Source organism: Mya arenaria, chromosome 5 (genome assembly GCF_026914265.1).
Source record: "Mya arenaria isolate MELC-2E11 chromosome 5, ASM2691426v1".
NCBI classification, from domain to species: domain Eukaryota; kingdom Metazoa; phylum Mollusca; class Bivalvia; order Myida; family Myidae; genus Mya; species Mya arenaria.
Genome location: NC_069126.1, coordinates 57529438 through 57549434, shown reverse-complemented (window position 1 = coordinate 57549434; position 19997 = coordinate 57529438). Strand labels below are relative to the sequence as shown.

Below are 19997 nucleotides of genomic sequence, written 5' to 3'. Positions count from 1 at the left end.
CACTTCCTTAAAAACTACCCACTATGACTTCGAGATATAGAATGAAGTGTTTGGATAAGAGGGCCAAGTAGATAATCAAAAACATGTCGACATGTGTAAAGATTGTTTCACAATAAATCATAAAATGTACTAGGTTAAAAGAAAATTACAATGACTCGGAAAAAACGATGACGAAGTGGAGCTTGATAATACGACTGACATCGTATTTGAAGATGAATATGATACAGACAAGAACAGGATGTTGCTATGTTGTGAGCATATCGGTTAAAGTGACACTCTTATTACTTATAACAATGAACAGTGATTTAATATCTTGACACGTAGTTTTGTTGAGATTGGTCTGCACCTAAATTTCAAATTTAACTCAGTGTCCTTCATAAGAACAATTGATTTCGACTTTTATTTATCCTTTTTTGGTTTATAAAAACATTTGTATTAATTGTTGTTAATCTTCTTTGAGAGTAAGAGTACATCTTTTAAAGTTTTACGCACGTTAAATAAGGCTACCTTGATTCATTGACTGCAGATTTTTTTTCAAAAGTTAACTATGATGTATGTGATTAAAAACGTGTAGACATTTTCTTCATGTAAATTATGCAAAATTGGTAAGATGTATGAACATTACAATTTGTCGCGTATAGGACACATAATGTTAACAAAAGTCAAATTGTTTTAATGTATTTTTTTTGTTCATGAAGATCTCCAAATAAATGACTCGAAGATAATAATTAAACAAATCTGAAATAATATCATAACAGTTATTTCTTCTACAAGCTTGATACACCGACAAGCGGCGTTCTCCGAAGTCGAAAACAGATGGAACATTAGGCCATTTTAGGCTACTTGCGTTGTAAATTACGCTTATAAGTCGAGAGTGAAGGCAAATTTCTTGGGTCTAGATCGAGTTCATTCCAAAATAGAATGACAGAAGAAGTTGTAGATTGATTGTAAATTTTATTCATATACAAAAAATGGCTCATGCGCTGTTATATCCATGATTTGCAATATATCTATATATTATTTAAGAAGATAAAGGTCTATCTATGAGTTGAAAATATAAATCTGCCACAGAATGATTCGCACTGAAGAGGCAAAAGCCCACGAACATGCAGTAAAATGTAAGTACAAGTATCAATAAACAATGCATTTGATACTACTTGGTGTATAACATAAACAATCTGAGTTATATTACATTCATAATTCATTGTCAATGGCTATATAGGAAAGCAATAAATGTTTTTAAAAATTAAAAAGTGACTCTCTTTTGTGGATATAACTGAGCAGTCTTTTTGTGTATTCCATGTGTGTTTCGCCTTGTTTTGCTGCAACGATGTTTTCTGTGAAAACACTGGTTTTATTTGTTGCATTTGTCATTAAGTGCTGTACAAACGGACAGACTGAGTCTCCGACATGCTACAACAAGTTTGAATACGAGTACCATGTTCTTGAGAAGCTTCTTACATTGGAACAAGGCGAGCTTGATCTTTCCAAAGTTATCAAAGTCTTCGCTGCAAAGTTCGAAGGTAAATGCTAAACTTATTCTATCACGATCGAATACATCGCTTAAGCTGAGCACGGACAAACACTATTTATTTATTTATATGTCCGTGATTTCAGTAAAATGAAATTATAAGGTCATAACAATATTGATTGTACATATATTTAATGCTGATAATTAAGAAATAATCATTTGGCTTATATTTACAGAGATCTGCAAATATGTGTGTAAGACCTTTCCCTAAAGTTTTCATTGTATATTTGAAATGATTAATTTCGATATATGGTGACTGTTCCACAGCACTCATTTCCACTACGTCCTTACAGTCATGCCTATAATTGTTTTAAATGAAACATAAATAAATTTTACACTCGAAATTTGTATTTTGTTTTTAAAGAGTATGCGGACACGAATGATTTTTAAACCGCGTAGCTCAGGCAGGGTTAATAAGTCATTTTTATTGCATTTGAATATAAATTCCCCATGCTTGTGTAAACAGTGCAGATCATTCAGTGTTTACAAACTTGTGTAAATTAAGTACTTTCACTTTGATATTTCCTTATAATTCACGTTTAATATTAAATATTCGTCTGCTAAATACATGCATGTAATTTTGCTTTATTATGTCTAACCCGTTTCAATCGAATTTCCTGATTGGAGAGGCATTTGTATTTAAAGGGAAGATTGTTGAAAATTGTGCTTAATATTTTTTTAATCAACAGAACAAAACCGAATAATTGACGCTTTGAACGCTTCTATCCATGAGCGTCTATCCGACGGATCCACGTATATAAGATGGGGAAGATCAGCCTGTCCTGCCGATACAGGAGCTGAACTGATCTACGAAGGCTACGCCGCCGGTGGCCATTACTCGCACCCGGGAGCTGGGACAAATAACCTTTGTTTGCCGAGAGACCCACAGTGGGGTCAGGATGCGACAACTGGATCACGAAACCTGATATACGGCACTGAATATGAGACACCAGGAACGTTCATGAGCGCAGTTCATAACCATGATGTCCCTTGTGCAGTTTGCAGGACGCCGGCTTCGAACGTCTTGATGATTCCAGCAAAACTCGAGTGTCACGATGGCTGGAAAAAAGAGTACAACGGGTATCTTATGTCCGGCTATTACAACTATGCTGCTGCAAAAGAGTATGCATGCGTGGACAGTGAACCTGAGGCTTTAGACGCAGGCCATGAGAACAAGAATGGTGCCATGTTTTATCTGGTTGAATCGGTCTGCGGGGCGTTGGAATGTCCGCCTTATACAAATGGAAAGGAGCTAACATGTGTTGTGTGCACTTATGGCTCTTAAAATACGATTTGAACTGTTTATCCCCCTTGACATAACATATAATTTATGTATTTTCATATTCAATTTAAACAGAACACAGTTTGCAAAACTATGAAAATTATACTATATATGATTATTTTGTTTTGAAGCTCAAACGTGTTATAGTTGTATCGGAAAGCGGTACATGAGACAGTAAGTAACACCAATTGTGTATTTTGTGATCACTTATAGGATCAAGAAAAATAGGTATATTAAATGTTCTCCCCTTTGAAAGCGTACCTTTATATAATAGTTATATCTTTATTAACGAAGCAGCAGACTGTCAACATTCCGGCAATAAACACAATACAACCGGATGTTGGTGCGTGCACACGGATGAGTAGGGCCGACTCTATTCAGTTGTTGACTCCGACTCGGATAAGCGAAGTTTGAATGGTTTTCCCTGATTTTCTTCCAACTTGAAAACACATTGAAGAGACCTCAACACAAAGAGTGCGAATTCAGTTTATAAAGAGACATAATAACTTAAAATCAATTGCCAGAGGCAAGATAAACAAAACACGATAGCCTTCAAATTTTAGCCACCATCGTCAGAATTAAATATATACTCGCTTAAGATGTAAGCCATAGCTGCTACATGTTAAACGTACTTTTATTAAATTATTACGTTAGTTTTTATAGTCTGAGAAGTTTTGTATTGCTAATTGAAATATGAATTTACAAATGTCTGGTTTTGAAGTATTTTAGGTTAAACACAGATTATTGCTTAAGTTAGTACACTTAATAGTGTTGGGTGCCTTTCCACCAAGTGAATAATTATAAATTGAGAATAATTTTGTATTTACATTCATTGACCTGATATTTGCTTATAAGCGACATGTAGTATACTCGTTTCAGTTCATAAATAATGCTCCTAGAGGCCGCGGCAACGTGAAATGTTCATCCCATTATGAATTGAACCCATTTTTTCCATGTTAATACAGTATTTCAACAACAAGTTGTGTCGTTGAAACTGATGTCTTTTAAATTTCTATTAGCATTGGGACATCTTTTAACGTTTAATAACATTTACAATCAACATAGGGGACGACCGGCCGTAAAAGAAAGTGCACGGCGACTTCCGCGAGCATTCTGACACAATATCGCTGACGCAAGGCCAATCCCGAGCTCGAACATAAACTTTCATAGATATTGATAAAACCATATGTGTGAAATAAAGGTAGCTGTCCACTGGCGGTTCAAGGGAGGGATGGAGGTGTCGCAACCCCCTTAAATCGTCCAAGTTTACTTTTTTGTTGCAATATATGAGAAAAAACGTCAAAAATTTACCCATTTCGGAAAAAAAATCGTAAAAGAAATATTGAGAGAGTACCCAAAACCTCTCTGCCAACACACGGTTGCGAGGAACGGGCGCGAGGCAAAAGTATACACCCTCGAACATCAAATCTGCTCTGCTGTCAAAGCCAAGCAGCCATTACGTAATGCAGTCTTTGTAGACAAGGAACGGTGGGTAAATAGTAAACAAAGGACAGTAAGTGATTATCAAAAGAGTGGTGTGGTTGGGCATTGTGTCGGGCACGTCGAGACTGTCACGCGTAAAGCATTGTGTCGGGCACGCCGAGACGGTCACACGTAAAGCATTGCGTCGGGCACGTCGAGACTGTCACACGTAAAGCATTGCGTCGGGCACGTCGAGACTGTCACACGTTTTGCATTGCGTCGGGCACTTCGAGACTGTCACACGTAAAGCATTGCGTCGGGCACTTCGAGACTGTCACACGTAAAGCATTGCGTCGGGCACGTCGAGACTGTCACACGTAAAGCATTGCGTCGGGCACTTCGAGACTGTCACACGTAAAGCATTGCGTCGGGCACGTCGAGACTGTCACACGTTTTGCATTGCGTCGGGCACGTCGAGACTGTCACACGTAAAGCATTGCGTCGGGCACTTCGAGACTGTCACACGTAAAGCATTGCGTCGGGCACGTCGAGACTGTCACACGTAAAGCATTGCGTCGGGCACTTCGAGACTGTCACACGTAAAGCATTGCGTCGGGCACGTCGAGACTGTCACACGTTAAGCATTGCGTCGGGCACTTCGAGACCGTCACACGTTAAGCATTGCGTCGGGCACTTCGAGACCGTCACACGTAAAGCATTGCGTCGGGCACTTCGAGACCGTCACACGTTAAGCATTGCGTCGGGCACGTCTAGACTGTCACACGTAAAGCATTGCGTCGGGCACTTCGAGACTGTCACACGTTAAGCATTGCGTCGGGCACGTCGAGACTGTCACACGTAAAGCATTGCGTCGGGCACTTCGAGACTGTCACACGTTAAGCATTGGGTCGGGCACGTCGAGACTGTCACGCGTAAAGCATTCTTGGTCGGTATTATTCACGAATTCGATACTTAGAAATCCACCACACTGAGATTTACAGAAAGCATACCGTTTTCGCATACACCACTTCATAAAGCTTTCTAAAAAATGTACATGGCATATAATATAAATACATGAATCTATAAAAAATACAAACATCTTAAGTGTTTTATAGGATAACAAGTTAGCTGTGAGGCATTTCACAATGATTCCATTTTAATAAATAATTTCGAAATATATTAAAACTACTCTGTTCGGCTCAATTGAAAAGCCGAAGGCGTTTCTGCAATAAGAATAAATCAAAGCGCTGAAAGCGCTGCAAGACTGTCGGTGACGTAACTGAAGCAAGCAAACACTACCGCAAAGTGATCAAATGATTTCATACAAATGATGAACACTCTTTAAGGTAGATGAAGAAGGATAAATGTGATTATAATAAGCACAAATATATTGGCCCTACTTAATCATGTATCCAATGGCCTACAAGATTTTTAATTCAAATTTCCTAATTTTGAACAGCTTTAAATTAGTTAAATGCATATTCATTATGTTAAAATTGCTTCAATTTATGACGTCGCTTATAACAGTTTCAGTAAGCAATTACATTCCTTCATTTCATTAGGGTCTGTTGAAGCCAATGTCTTTAAAATGCAAATACAATACAAACTATACCCAAGATTCAAGGGACATAATAAAAATATAACTTTAAAATGATGCTCTTTCAACCCTAAAAATGCCTCCCAGAACTTCTATCAACAGAGTCCACATATCTACAAAATTTGTGCTCGAGTTACTTTCTTTGATATAAAAGTGAAAACAAATCTGCATGGTGCTGTGGCATCATACCATGAAAAAAACTAATATCTTTAAAATTTGTTTTCAAGTTTGTTTTTATTATAAAAGGGTTAATAAATCTGCATGGTGCTGAAGAAAAAAAACACTAATGTCTTAAATTTCAAACCTGCAGCATTAATTAGCGCCATGTTGTCAAGAATATCTGGACAATTGAATGAAATATGCATGGACAGAAATGACAGCTGGTTTTTCATTGACAAAAGATGCCTTTGAGGCAGTTTTAAGATTATGCTATTTAAAGTATGAGGGTAGTTGGTACAGTTTTCACTCATATTCAGATGATGGCTGATATTTGTTGATAAACATGTATCCTCTTAGCAGCAGGGAGTAAGTAAATGACATAGTTTTAATGACCAATATTGGAGATGTGACCTTGACCTCCAAATCCAAAGGGGTCATCTGCTGGTCACCCCAAACATAAATTTCAAGTTTGAAGGCCATGGGTGCAGACTTTGTCGAGTTGTCACACAGGCAAGCTTTTTGCATTCAATGGTCTGTGACAAATCAATAGGGCTCACTTACTGGTCAGGCCCAACCCCAAAGTCAAGTTGTTCAAGGGCCATGGGTGCAGGCTTTGTCCAGTCATTATTAGTACAACCTTTTAGCATTCAAGGTCACTGTGACCTTGACTTTGACCCAATGACCCCTTAAATCAATAGGATCTTCTAATAGTCAGACTTAGCCTCCATGTTGAGTTTGAGGGCCATAGGTGCAGGCATTGTCAACTTATCAGTCAGATGTATGGTTTGACACCTTCCTGTTCAAGGTCACTGTGACCTTTGACCATATTACCCCTAAAATCAAAAGGGGTCATCTACTGGTTAAACCAAACTTTCATGTCAAGTTTGACAATAGGTCTAGGAATTGTAGAGTTATCACCCGGAAAAGCTTTGGTCTACTGTCAGACAGACGGACGTAGCGGCCAACATGTGCAAAGCAATATACTCCTCTTCTTTGAAAGGGGCATAATAAATTGAAATTGATTAAATATTTTTGTTTATTATGTTAATTAACTTACACTACATACAACAAGTACCATTTTGATATTTTCGAATGCTCATTTGGGCATGTACATGGGTTTTGATCTGACTATGAACATGAAACTACATAGTGATGTTCCCTCCTATCAATTCTAAATTTAAATAACCATGAGAAAAAAAGAATGTTTTCACTGCACCATGAATAAATATGTCAAACAAAATAAATGTCAAGTTATTCAAGATTAATTTAACACTGTTCTTTTGATGATTTCCGTGCATTCCTGACTGCAGGTTTTTCCCATTTTCCCACACAGTTATTTCATATTGGCCTTACAATGTCAGATCTTGAGTTGGGTCTTCATTGCTGGACACTATCTCTTTATCTCCACAGAAAACACACTGGTGCAAGTTTCACTGCAACAACTGCAAAACAAGTTATATTATATTCTAACTGAACTCTGCATCAATATTCAATTATTTTTTATTGGATTTAGGAAATGTCTTTGTTTTAAAGGGTTCATATAAATTAATGCATTTTTTTTTCAATTTAATGCATTATCATGCTGGACTCTTTGACATTGATGGTTAAAACAAAGAAGGCATATGATTTGTGTACAGATTAAACATTATTAATTATAAATGTGTTCTTTAATTAATAGACAAGTGGCAACAATTTCCCCAGTTAAAAAAAGCTTACATTTGTATATCTGCAGATTAATCATTTGCTTTTGCTTTGATCATTTAAGTCAAATGAGTTAGACATGATAATGCATTAAAATAAGAAATGTATTTTTGGGCATCAATCTATAGTGTGTGCCTTCAATCTAGAAATAAATTTCTTCTCAACAGATGCTAAATTATAAAAAAAATATATAAACCAAGATTTTGATTATGACATACCTGCATAGTTAGTGGTTTCCATAACTGCTCAGAAATGCTCCCTATGACAAACTAAGTGCTGCTGTATGGCTGGGTAATAGTGCTGCTCCAACCAATAGCGCAATTATTCCTACAGGTGGACCAGCTCCTCAATATGGTTTCTGTCATGGCAGTGATAACAGTATGTAACATGCCCTTTTCTACTTTCCAGAGAATGAATCTTCCAATCTAAATTACAAATTTAAGAACAAATATATACATATGCACATGTAATGTTGTTAAAAACAAACCATTTAGATGCCACAAAACTATAAGATTTTAGGTGAAAATTGAGCCAAATCAAAACATTTAGTCATTTAAAGCTGCACTCTCACAGATTTACTGTTTTTACAACTTTTGTATTTTTTTGTCTTGGAATGACCTATTTTTTGCTAAAATATCTGCAAACCAGTGATATAAGACTACTGACAAAATATTAGATTGCAGACTTCCATATTTCAGGTCGAAAAGAAAGGTTTTATGGCTTAAAGCGTTACTAACGGTTTAAGAAAAATGCATAAAACATTTTGAACTTAAATATAAACATTTTCTGACAAATCTATTGTCAGCAATCTTATATGAATGGTTAACATGCATTTTTACATAAATTGGCCCGTTCCAAGACAAAAAATAAACAAAGTAGTCAAAACGTTCAATCTGTAAGAGTGCTGCACTCTCAGTCACAGATTGAAGGTTTTGACAACTTCTTTTACTCTTTGGCTTGGAATAAGCTAATGAAAAGCAGTACGAAAACTGATGAAATAAGACTGCTGACAAAAGATAAGATCATGTTTTTTATATTTACATTTGTAACTATTGGTTTTATGGTTAAAAGCTAACGCTTTACTAATAATGAGATTTTTGGCACAGAACATCATCTTTTGACCGTATTAAAATAAGAAAACAGCGTTCCAATATTTTCAGTTGTCTTTTTTGACTGAATTAATATAAGATAGCAGCGATCCCCTTTTTCCAGTTGTCTGTTATGTCCAGTGTTCAGAAATTCGCATAAAATAATTCATTACAAGACCAAGAAATAAAAAAAGAGTTGGTAAAACAGACAATCTGTGAGAGTGCAGCTTAAACATATGATATGCATTATCAGCCAAGTGCAGACCTACTCACATCCTGGATACACAACCAGTACATTCATCAGCTTTACTGATTCGAACCAGGCACATTTATATTGGTAGACTAGCATTTTACCATTCTGTGCTGGCCAGTAAAGTTCTCATTTGAATTAGAATTCAAAATGTATATACCTTTGTTCATTTTTTTTGCCAACTCTGTTTCAACTGAACTTCCTAAATGAATGAGAAGTTTCAAAAAATAATTACAGTATCTCAGTAAATACCTGCATTTATGTGTTTCTTGTGCAATCTGTCAGCTTTGGTAGGCTCAGGTTTCATTTTGTCCACCTCAATACTTGTAATATTCTAGTCTGATGTACTGCCATCCAATTTTTAAGTCAGGTCAGACAGCCATTTCAGCTTTGTTCCAGTTGATTGTATCAGATGATGTTAACAATACTAGCCTTGTATCCAGGCACTTCTCAATCTGAAAGTTTACAAAAGAACATGACCTGTAATATTTAATAAAAAAATCATAATTGTTTACTCATGGATGATGGGTTCTGAAGTAAACCTTTGAGAAAAGATGCTACTGGTATTGTGCTTGAACCCACGACCATGTGAACACTTGCATGGAGATCTGTCAAACTGAGCTAACTGGGTAACTGATTTTTAGGCAGCTCCCAGCTTGGCTCTACAATTGACAGGTGCATTATACATTATAGAGACAATAAATCAAACACTTGAAGCACTAGTCCAAATAATAGTAACTTAACTGATCTTTTTACAAATTTTGAAATGGCATATCCTTCACATACAATTTTTTTGTACCAAAAGTGGGTAGCTATTCCGATTGGGATTCCGGGTCAGATAATTATATATATCTAATATATGAGTTATGTACACAAAAAATAAAAGCTGACGAATTATTATGAGTTTGATGAGTGTTTTTCTTCATTTCATACTGTCAAAACATAATGATATAAACTGTTATACATGAAGATCACCTGCAAGGCTGCGGTGCATTGATTTACATAGATGTAAAATGGTTGTGTTTAAATGCATTAAATGCTTGTTTTGTGAAAAAAATCTTTGCACTTACATGGTAATAACTAAAATACGAAAATAAACCTTTAATATCTATTTCAAACATATAATACTTATCTAACTACGATTTCAATATCTTTCACCCCCCACCCTGTTTTGCACAAACCCGATTAGACGTAAGGGATTGGAAAAATCCCATATAACACGTCTATTTTTTTAGATTATTAAAGCATATATGTTCTTTTTTGATGGTTGAGACGTTTCAGGTTAAACAACAATTAAAAATGCGAAATAATTTTAGTAAATAATCAACTCTGAATTGAAAGTAACATGAAGATGTTGTAGTGAAGGATTTGCCATATATATACATTTTTTTTTAATCGTAAAAAGAGTCCGTCAACGTACAAATATTTAGACTAAGAGATGTAGATCAGCTAGATGTACCTTCTAGTCCAAATAATTGTACGTTGACAGATTTTTTTACGATTTTTGATACAGATTCTTCACGTACAAATTGTTTTGTACGAAGTGGGTAGTTATTCCGATCGGGATTCTGGGTTAAAGCATATTGCATCTATAACATATCATAAAAACAAGAAATATTACCAGATAATGTTATTTTATATAAATTCCGTCACCAAAAAGTAATATCAAGCAAATAATTATGAGTTTGATGGTTTTTTCTTCATTTCATTCTGTCGAAACATAACAATATATACATGAAGGGCACCTGCAAGGCTGCAGTTCACAATTTTACAACAATCGGAACATTTCGGCCATCAATTGTAACAACTCGCCATCTTCGGTAAGCTTCGAGATAGTCAATCCCTGTTGGATACTGGCTGAGGTGTTCAGATTGTTCGGCCAAGGCCGAGTTGTTACAATGTATTATCTCGAAGCTTGTCGGAGGTGGCCGAATTATTACGATTGGGTCAAGTTGTTCCACTTGGCATAATTGTTGTCTGTGTCAGTCAACTTTCCTTTTAATGAAAAGGTAAATAATGTGTTTTAATGCATTAAATGCTTGTTTTTTTGCAAAATAGCTTTGCACTTCCATGGTAAAATATGAATATAAATCTTTACTTTATTATCCATTTCAACCATAAAATACTTCACTTAATACAATTTCAATATTTTTCAACACTCCCGCATTTTGCACAAAACCGTTTAGACCGTAGGGATTGGAAGAATCCCGTATAACACGTCTATTATTTCGGACTAATGTACATGTACCTTCGTGTCCGAAATCGATCACTTCCTGGCAGCTCATTTCTGGATTGTCTCCATCTAAATTTAACATTTTTAGACGCATACATTGATGCCATTTTTGCTTCGATTGATGTTAAAGCAATAGCACTAAATACAGGTGGGTTATTTTGTATAAGAACGTGTTCGAAGTAATATTCAATTTCATTTCCGCATAATCGCCGCCATATTGTGTATGACTTAAAAACTACACCCTATAGTCCAAAATAACAATAGGCATAACGTTGACACACTGTGATAGGTATAATCCAAATAATTTACTCAAACAAATACAATAGTTCGATTGGTGCTGAAAAAATAATTTTAAACATAAAAGCTATTTCACAAAATATTACATGACATGAACTCTTTAACCGCGTATGATTTATTTCTTAATAGCTTTCATTCATAAAATAAGTTCTTTGCCGGGGTTTGCCGGGTCAGTCTTGAATGCCGGGATATGTGTGACGTCACACGGGGTGCAAACATGTGGTGTAGCTTACTATTGGATGTAGGGTAAAATGACTTCGTATGTAAATGCTATACTTTCATTATTTTTCATTATTTTGTTCAATAAAACTCAACAAATTGCAACGGTACAACTATACTAAGAGTAACACGCAATGTTTGTCATAAAAAGGCAATAACGCGTTAAATACACATAAGCAGGTACTTGACGCCCAACATTCACGTAAGTAGTTCTGTTGCTACGCAGGTGGTGTGTATTAATATATTCATGTTCAATATGTCGTGTCAGGCGACTAGTCGCGTTTCTGAAATACCGCCCTCTAAAGACTGTCGGCTTACAGCCGACAGTCTAAAAAATGCAATACAGCGCGTACAACTACTTTCTGCATTCCTGCGTAGATGTATGACGTTAACATGACAGGATTTAGTTAAGCAAATATTTTTTGGGGGTGTCCCGGCTAGCTGTATTTTCGTTTTTATCCCGCTTAATGCCTGTAGCGCTGTGATTCACTATCTGCGGTTAATATGATTACCTGTATAGTAAAAACGTCCTATTTTATCAATTTAATTTACGCATTGACAGCACTGAAAAGTTGTTTGTAATTCAAAACATATGCGTCTCACAAAACGACAGACAGACTGAGCCTCAGGTATCAGATATCAGATATGTTACAATATGTTTGAGTACGAGTTCAATGTTTTTTTTAAGTTACGTATTTTATTCTTGATCTAAGTGAACATCATCTTTTTTTAATAGTTATAATAGCATTCAGTGCTAAGTTTGAGGTAAGTTTATTGATCCAATTGGTAAAAAATATCTAAATTTGAATATACTCCTCGTATTAACTTATGAACTTTTGAAATACGATTTCGAGTTATAACTGCTTACCATTTGCAAATGTTAATGTCACTACTTACATGGGCTTGTACACATACTTGTCTTAAAGCAAATAACAGAACATATTACGGTAATTTATTAACAGTAAACCAAGGCCAGATATATTAGCCATTAAGGTATCTTTTTCACGGACGCGGCCCCAAGACGAGATCGCGCATATGAGATGGGAGATTAGTTTGTCCTACCGCCACTGGGGCGTAAATGGTATATGTGGGCCACGATGGCGTATGCCGCTACTGTGTCTTTTACCAAAAATGAAGTATAATTATTCCGTATTTGAACAATCTGATGTCAACCTCAAGCATTTACAATTTTTAATGTGTCGAAGGATAAAGCAGCATATAATATATAGTGACGAGCAGAAATGAGTTAGGCAGGGGCGGTCTTATAAATGTGGCAAATTATTATTATGACTCTTGATGACTTCTGTCAACGCCATATTGAAATAGACTTCCGCTTAGGGTGTATAACATTCCAAATGTTTATATATGCCTTTTTTTAAATTATGTGTTTAATAAAAAAGTGTTGTTCATCAGGCAAACTATCTTAATTTGGATGGCATAATATTGTGGTGATTCTCGATCGCTAGAAGCTTGGATTGTGACGTGACCTTATGGATTCTGAGTAACCCGCCTTAAGACGTAGAAGCCACCAACAGAGCCAAGACTTACTGAGGAATACTTACCTTCCCTCCCTTATGATTAATGCTCCCTACCTGTTATAAAAAACATTGTATGTCCTGATGTTATAGTAAGAAAACTACTATATAGTTGATAGGATAATATATGTCTAGATGTAGCGATTGTACACTTGTCAACTGTTAATAATCAAATCAGAGCTCATATGAGGTATGCTGATCGTTATTTGTTTGGGTACATTACAGGCAGCTGGGCTAGTCAGCGTAGTTTCATAAGGTCATTATTTATTATCATTGACCACAATTAAAATCAACTATACCGTAAACGTGTGCAATGATGATAAAATGTAGTCTTTTTGGTGCATTTATTTATCCAAGCAAAGAGAAAGATAAACAGTTAAAACAGATGCGAGAACATTATGTGATAAGGAATAACACTGTAAATACAAAACAACAACAACAACAACAACAACAACAACAACAACAACAACAACAACAACAATGGTACGTGCCATTATGTTTGATAATGAACGGGAGCTTTGTAAATTCATAATAATTGACAATGCAAAATGTTCGGTAGTTTTAATAGTTGAAAATACGTGCGAAATACAGAGTTTGTATACCTCAGTTAGACTGAATATTAGTACAATAAAAATATTATTAACACTACTGGTTAGGCAAATTGGCCCGGAAATTGGAGGAATTTCTTGAATAACTCGAGAAATGTTGCGTATTTTCGATCGAAATTCAACAGTGAAAAATTTAAGCCCCTGATCAAAAATTCAGCTTGAGAAAATTTATAATGAATGCGTATTTTAAGGACAAATTGACGTCCCGAATAAATTTATTAAACTCCACTGATACGACACCAATAATTCGCCCTCTTCAGAAAATTGTAATTTGAAATATTTCTTTTTATAAAAAAAGTTGCCTAAATATTTTATTTCTTTCTATTTTCTACAAATCAGATGATATTGCTTTGTTTAAACGGGTATTTTGGGGTGATTTTTTTTCTTTTATGGTGTAGTTGATATCGATAATACCCCTTTGGAAGAATATGTTGCAATTTCAATATAGATGATAAATTGCCTATTTTTCTTATTTTGATGCTTATTTAAACAAAAACCTTCATTTGAGTGAAAGACATTAATAATGGAATTGTTAAACGCTGGATTAATAGAATGGGGGAATAATAGGTACGGGCGACAAATTGCCGTCTACATTTATTCAATAATCTAAAGTTAAACATACAGTGCATAAAAGTGATTTTTCTAAATTGTATATTGTTCAACACTGAACTATTCAATGAATTTAAAATTAAACAAACAGTGCTGGATTTCATTTTCATTAACTATATATGGTTTAACGTGTTCAATTAATCTTAAATTAAACTAACAATGAATGAATGGCAACCTTATATTGTATGGTACTATCATATATTGCTGATTATCATTAAAAAAAACCTCTGTAAATTAGAGGAAACGAATCAAGGCTGAATACAAACTAAACGATAGAAACATACAGCGCATTATAACAATCACATTGCACAGATATCAAAATATACACACACATGAGAACAATATCAGTAGAAACACACCAGTAACATATAAATGTCATCTAAAATAACTCCAAACAAATGCAAAGCACACTTATAAAAACATAGTTATATTCCGCTCAGGATTCTTCGCGTTCACAGACCAATTAGGTGTCCCTTAAGGGTTGTAAGGTCAACAAAAATATTTCAGAATTGTATTTTGTCAACTTATTATGAAAAATCCATTTTTTCCGCGTTTTATGTTATCTTGTGCGGACTGTCCATTAACAATTATAACAAACAGTCTCATTACTCTCAACTAACACAAAGTCAGACTCGGTACACTCAGTCAGAGCAACATTGACCTCACCAAGCTCGTTATCAAGACAGTTTTACACTTGAAAATGGATGTAATAGTTTATATAGTAAAACATTCACGTTTTAAATTTAAATACCTTTGTTTATTTCACACTGTCGTTTTAATCGAGGCGACCTTTTAAGGAAGATTTACTCGAAGAAACTTTGTCGGAATGCCTTTAACAAAATTTAGTTGAAAATAATATTTGGAAACACACTAGTTGGAAAGCCTTTATCGAAGCAAACTAGTTGGAAAATTCTTAATCGAAACCAATTTGTTGGAATACCCTAATAAAAGTAGCTTTGTTGGAAAGCCTTTATCAAACGGTTCGACTTTGTCAAATCAACATTTGCTAGAAAACCCCTACCGAAGCAAATTTGTTGGAAAGCTTTTATCAAAGCAACCTTGCTAGAAGACCGTTACCGAAGCAAACTTGTTTGAAAGCCTTTTACAGAGCAACTTGTTGGAAAGCTTTTTCAATGGAAACCATGTTAGCAGATTTCTAACGAAGCAGCTTTGTCGGTAAGTATTCACCTAAACAATTTTTTCCGAAAAACCAGTCTTGAAAAGCCATTCTCCAAAGCAATGTTGTAAAAACATTAACCAATAATTATATAAAAAAAACAACAACAGAAACAAGTCCAGAAGTCAAAAGTGTAAACGTAAACCCCGTTTAATGGCACAGCGTCACAACAAAAAAAAATCAACAATCAACACACTATATATATATATACATAATATAATCACAACTAGAAGTTGTTTATTAAGAATTGTTAGGTACCGCTTTGGGAATATCAGTAAAATGTAAATTTACTGGGGGTTTAAACTTATTTGTGTGCACAACCTTACACTTATCAAAGCAACTTTGTTGGAAAGTCTTTACTTAAGTAACTTCAGTTGATTATTTTTATTGAAGTAACTTTGTTAGTGATTGTTAATCTAAACCACCTTGTCATTAAGGTTTTATCGAAGCATTTGGTTTGAAATCCTTTATCAAAGCAAACTTGTTTTTATGTCATGACTGAGTTACAAACAAAAAATGTTAAATGTTACATGAGACAATAGTAAGAAGATACAACAAGAACACAGGTGTTCTATAATTAAATTTGGTATAAGATGATCAACCGATTGTAATAATAAGAACAACATTAAAGAGGTTAACAGGTACATAAAATGAAATAGGCCCCTAATGTAAAACATACACTCATTGCCGGACATTGAATTTAATAATACTGGGTAGGGTTAAACAAATGCATGTAGTATCTAATGAAAATTTACTCTAAACGATTAACAACTAGTGCTACTTTTTCATACAACATACATAATCTTATGCAATGAACATCCGGTCTATTGAAAGGAACGTTTTTGAAGATAAAGGGCTATAAAACAGTACTTTTACTGAAGTGTTTATGGTCATGAAGGGAGACTGGTTTTCTCAGGCAGAAGCGACAGTCGTGAGAGGAGTTGTCCGCGTGGTGGTCTCGGGGTCAGTGTCAAACATGTTGTCGGCAGTTGCAACGTGACGCATAAGGATGGCGAAAAATATCGCAGCAATCAGTAGAATAGTGATCAGAAACGACACGAAGAGAAACGTGTCAAGTTGATCAAGGAAGTCTTCCCATGTATAAGACTCGTCCTCTGGATCGTGTCTGCCTGTCTCGATGTAGTGTTCAATGGGAGTCACCTTGTTGGCATTCATCCGTTGCAGGTTGCGGAGACATGTGATAGGACACTGCTTGGAGCCAATTGCCGACACGAGCTTAGCTTGGATCACCGTGTAGAAAACCGAAACTACACTGAGACAAAGCAAGACGACAATCAACAGGATAAAGAACGAAATCTGCAAAGAGTTCTGCGGAAGGGTGTCGCTGATCACAGTGAAGAAGATTCCGTAGGATAAGAAAATCGTAACCGAGAACGACCCTTTCTCACCCGAATGAATCGGCACAAGAAATACGCAGATGTTTAGGAAAGCTAGCATCATGAGAGGGGTAATCAATGTAAACGTCGCGAAATTGGCACGCCTCTGCAGGCGAAACTCTACATCGATGTACCAATTATTATCCTTAATGTAGCGCTTGCGTGAAGCTCCAACAATGACCCAAGAGGGATTCTCTGAATACTCAGACATGTCGGTACCGAGGTAATGGTCAAGCTCTACGGTATCCACCGTCTCATCTGCAGCGTAGTACGTTACCGTGCAGGTCTGTTCGTCAAACGGAAAGTACTGTATATCGACGTCACACACAACCCTGAAATATACGATGTATGTATATGTAGACTACAGAGACATATATGGTAGCCACTGACGCACTAAAGTATACAATTATTTACTACCTAGTTTTGAGATATGAAACTACAAAGCTGATAAGACAATAACCGTTTTTTACATGATGTCCTTATTTAATTACAAACTAAGGTCTGATTACTGTTGTACTGATAGAGGCAGGTTATACAGACATCGTGTTTCTTAAATAGTGGTATGTTAAATATCCATAGCTATTTTTATGTTTCAGGAAGTTATCATTACGCTTGACGTACCCTCCTTAACTACAGAAAGCACAGTTAATGTATGGACATGAATCGTGTACCATTTGACCATCTTTTAGATATATGAATAATGGCATACGAAACAAATCAAAGATTCGAGAGTCAACGTATTTAGAAAAGAGGGAATATTGTAATTTACAAAATGGGAGATTTAGTAATAAGATCCGACTCAGAATGGTATAACTTGGATACACTGGAGTCGCTGTTATATCATTATCAATGACATTTTGTATTTTTTTCTGATGCGTAATATACACCTGTTCCATGTCGGCATAAGAAAAAAAAACAATACGTGAAACATTGTTATGAAAGTTTTACATGAATAGATGAGAGCCAATTTTTTTTGTAAATGATTACCCATAATTCTTGGCTAGATGAAAACAAGGTCGCTCTGAAACCATTTAAGCCGTGGACACCAGTACATTTGATTTCGAAAAATGACATAGTTCGTGATGAGCGGCTAAAGATTCGAATATTAGTCTTTAGATAGGTCAAAATGTAGGCCGAGAGGTGAATACGGTATTTATTGTGTCCATTAACATTGCTCTATGTCCAATCATGAATGGTTTATTTATAGACCATATAATGTGTATTGACACATGGATAAAAAAGGCGACAACCGGACAAACATTTTCGACACATGAACACACATTGGCACATCTGCATCCCTAACACCTAGTCAAGTTGTAAGTTTTTATAATATATGACATTGCTGTTCTTTAAGAGGGGTGATACAAAAACGTGGGTATTTTATGACCGTTAAATGTATTGCCTTAAGCTATTTTTGTGTACAATGCTGAATATAAATTATTTTGTGTACGAAATGTTATATTTACAACATAACCAAATTCATAGTGAATATAAGAAGGGACGGTAGAGATCCAGCGGATCACGCTTAAAACGTCATTGTATCCAAAGTAATTGTGATTGTCATAGTTTATCAATTCAACCTCGCATGTTAATCTTGTTAAAATATTGAAAAATTGAAATATGACGGTGTTGATGTTGAAATAGTATTTTTCCTTTACCTTGGTGTAGTACTAACGCCTGGTGGTTCCTTAACTCAAGCAGAATGAATGGCTTACTTTTTATCATAAACGATACAATTGCTCCAGTTAAAATTATGGTTAATCTGTTTGATGCGTGTGTTGTGTCTATACATAATTATGGATCGGAGGTTCGGGGATTTGGGAAATATGAGTGCTTGAAAAGAGTGCAACAACATTTTGTAAATGGATCCTTAAATTGAAGAGGTCTACAAATATATGTCTTTATGCAGTAAGCTTGATCGGTTTTCGTTGTATATCGAACGATATATTTGGATTAATAAATATTTTCTTAAACTATTCACAAGCAAATCTGATAATTGTATTCTTAGGGCAACTATTTGTAAAGAATTAAGATATTAATATTCAAATTCTGCTGTTAGAAATCGGGCTTCAAACGTTTGAGATGTATTACAACTTAGGATTTCATGATGTGTTGCTGTTTCTTGAATCAGTTAATATGACTGACTTTGTACATTTCTTTAGAAATAGGTTACAATATATTTTCTCGATAGTCGCAATTAAGAACATTGTATACATTATAGAATTAAGTACAGACAAGAACTTGCACAATTACGACTATCGTCCAATAGATTTAATAGTTATAAAAATAGTGTATGAAATGAGAGAAAGTGTACCTTTTATAACCTAAACGATATGAAAGACGAGTGTCATCTGTTCTTTAAATGTCCAGTGAATGCTTATGTTAGTAGAAGTTATATACCAAGATATTATATAGAGATTATTTCTTTACTGCAAACCGGTTTGCATATTTTTTTAAACCTTTTTTTTTACATTTTGTAACAAATGATTTATCTAGGCCCTATATGTATTATGCTCATTTCTAAATGCAATATTGTTTTCTTAAAAATGTTTCATTCTATTGCTTTTCCAAATATACATAGTTTCCGTGTTAAATAATCTATCGAACATTCTCACTTTCATATAAACCATCGTACACGCTGATATGTGGGTAACATGGATGATGTTGTTTTGTTTTTTTTTGTCGAGAAATTTCTAAAGATAGCTATATCAACTACAAGAAATCATTTAAAACGCATTACAATGTAAATATGTATGTATTTATTGATTGTACGTGTTTCTTTTGTTTTTGTGTAATGTAACGATAAGCTGTTTATGCTTAATTCATTTTTTTTTGTTCTGTTCTGTTAATACAATTCGCTGTACTTTTTAAATTTCTTTTTTGCCTTTAGAA

The 19997-nt window shown here is 35.1% G+C and overlaps 1 protein-coding gene and 1 long non-coding RNA gene across 2 annotated transcripts; one reads left to right on the top strand and one right to left on the bottom strand.

The window, feature by feature from the left end:
- The first annotated feature begins 1276 nt into the window (after window positions 1–1276).
- LOC128233421 (uncharacterized) lies at window positions 1277–3264 on the top strand. Its single transcript, XM_052947090.1, has 2 exons — window positions 1277–1523; window positions 2221–3264. The coding sequence occupies exons 1-2, from the start codon at window positions 1301–1303 to the stop codon at window positions 2814–2816; spliced, it is 819 nt and encodes a 272-aa protein (XP_052803050.1). The 5' UTR covers window positions 1277–1300; the 3' UTR covers window positions 2817–3264.
- A 4731-nt stretch (window positions 3265–7995) lies between these two features.
- LOC128236306 (uncharacterized) lies at window positions 7996–11407 on the bottom strand. Its single transcript, XR_008261312.1, has 3 exons — window positions 11279–11407; window positions 9283–9485; window positions 7996–8117 (listed from the first exon to the last, which is right to left on the bottom strand). It is a non-coding gene; the product is annotated as an uncharacterized LOC128236306 (long non-coding RNA).
- Window positions 11408–19997: the final 8590 nt, after the last annotated feature.

Coding starts and splice junctions, on each gene's coding strand:
- LOC128233421 (XM_052947090.1), top strand. CDS start 1,301: ATGTGTGTTTCGCCTTGTTTTGCTGCAACGATGTTTTCTGTGAAAACA. Junction 1,524..2,220: donor CTTCGCTGCAAAGTTCGAAG/GTAAATGCTAAA, acceptor TTTAATCAACAG/AACAAAACCGAATAATTGAC.